The sequence below is a fragment of the Neopelma chrysocephalum genome, unplaced genomic scaffold, assembly GCF_003984885.1.
Source record: "Neopelma chrysocephalum unplaced genomic scaffold, ASM398488v2 Primary Assembly neopelma1_80199, whole genome shotgun sequence".
Lineage (NCBI taxonomy): Eukaryota > Metazoa > Chordata > Aves > Passeriformes > Pipridae > Neopelma > Neopelma chrysocephalum.
The window spans coordinates 1-1,132 of NW_020911641.1; the positions used below are offsets into that span (position 1 = coordinate 1).

A 1,132-nucleotide genomic window follows, 5' to 3' on the forward strand; every position below is an offset into this window, starting at 1 on the left:
GGGGGGGGTTTGGGGCCCCTCGTCTCAGGTACCCCCCACATCTCACCTTCCCACAGCCCGGCACCTCCACCCCGTCCACGGGCCGCGGGATCTCGATGGATTTGGGGATCCCTGACCCCATAACCCCCTTATCCTCCACATTCTCACCTTCCCACACCTTCCCAGTGTCCCTGACCCCATTCCTGATATCCCTGACCCCAGATTCCCATTTTCTCACCTTCCCACAGCCCGGCACCTCCACCCCGTCCACGGGCCGCGGGATCCCAATGGATTTGGGGTCCCTCCAGCCCCAAATCTCCCACATCTCACCTTCCCACACCCCAGCACCTCCACTCCATCCACGGGCCGGGGGATCCCAATGGATTTGGGGGTCCCTGACCCCATAACCCCCTTATCCTCCACATTCTCACCTTCCCACACCCCGGCACCTCCACCCCATCCACAAGCCGTGAGACTTTGATAGATTTGATGATCTCTGACCCCATTCCCAGTGTCCCTGACCCCATTCCCAACATCCCTGACCCCATATTCCCATTTTCTCACCTTCCCACAGCCCGGCACCTCAACTCCGTCCTCGGGCCATGGGATCCCGATGGATTTTGGGATCCCTCAGCCCCATAACCCCATAACCCCTGTGTCCCTGACCCCATTCCCGATATCCCTGACCCCACATCTCCCACATCTCACCTTCCCACAGCCCGGCACCTCCACCCCGTCCACGGGCCGCGGGATCTCGATGGATTTGACCGTCCCGTACTTCCCGCACTCGTCCCTGACGTCCTCGACGATCTCCTCGTACTCCTCGTCGTCCAGCAGCTCCTCGGGCAGCACCATGTTGAGCAGGCACAGAACCTCCGTGGGGTGACCCCCCATCTGCACCTGGGAGCTCATCAGCCCCGGAACCTGCAGCGTCACCGGGGTCTGGTTGATGGTGCTCTGGGGGGGACACAAAATGGGGGGTTAGGGGGCTTTGGGGAGGTTTGGGGGGGACGGAGAGCACCGAGACTAAAAGGGGGGAGATAGAGACCCCTGATCCCAAAAGGGGGGATAGAGAGACTCCCAACCCTAAAAGGGGGGATAGAGAGACTCCCAACCCTAAAAGGGGATACAGAGACCCCTGACCCCAAAAGGG

At 61.2% G+C, this 1,132-nt stretch overlaps 1 protein-coding gene across 1 annotated transcript; it reads right to left on the minus strand.

Moving 5' to 3' along the window:
- Window positions 1-29: 29 nt before the first annotated feature.
- On the minus strand, window positions 30-943 carry LOC113979428 (splicing factor U2AF 65 kDa subunit-like). The gene is made up of 2 exons (XM_027706822.1): window positions 659-943; window positions 30-121 (listed from the first exon to the last, which is right to left on the minus strand). The coding sequence occupies exons 1-2, from the start codon at window positions 889-891 to the stop codon at window positions 43-45; spliced, it is 312 nt and encodes a 103-aa protein (XP_027562623.1). The 5' UTR covers window positions 892-943; the 3' UTR covers window positions 30-42.
- Between the last annotated feature and the right edge of the window lie 189 nt (window positions 944-1,132).

Bases quoted from the DNA above. Each gene is read 5' to 3' on its own strand.
- LOC113979428 (XM_027706822.1), bottom strand. From the start codon at position 891: ATGAGCTCCCAGGTGCAGATGGGGGGTCACCCCACGGAGGTTCTGTGC. The intron at 122-658 runs TATCGGGAATGG...GATAAGGGGGTT, and splicing joins GGGAGATGTGGGGTCAGGGA to ATGGGGTCAGGGATCCCCAA.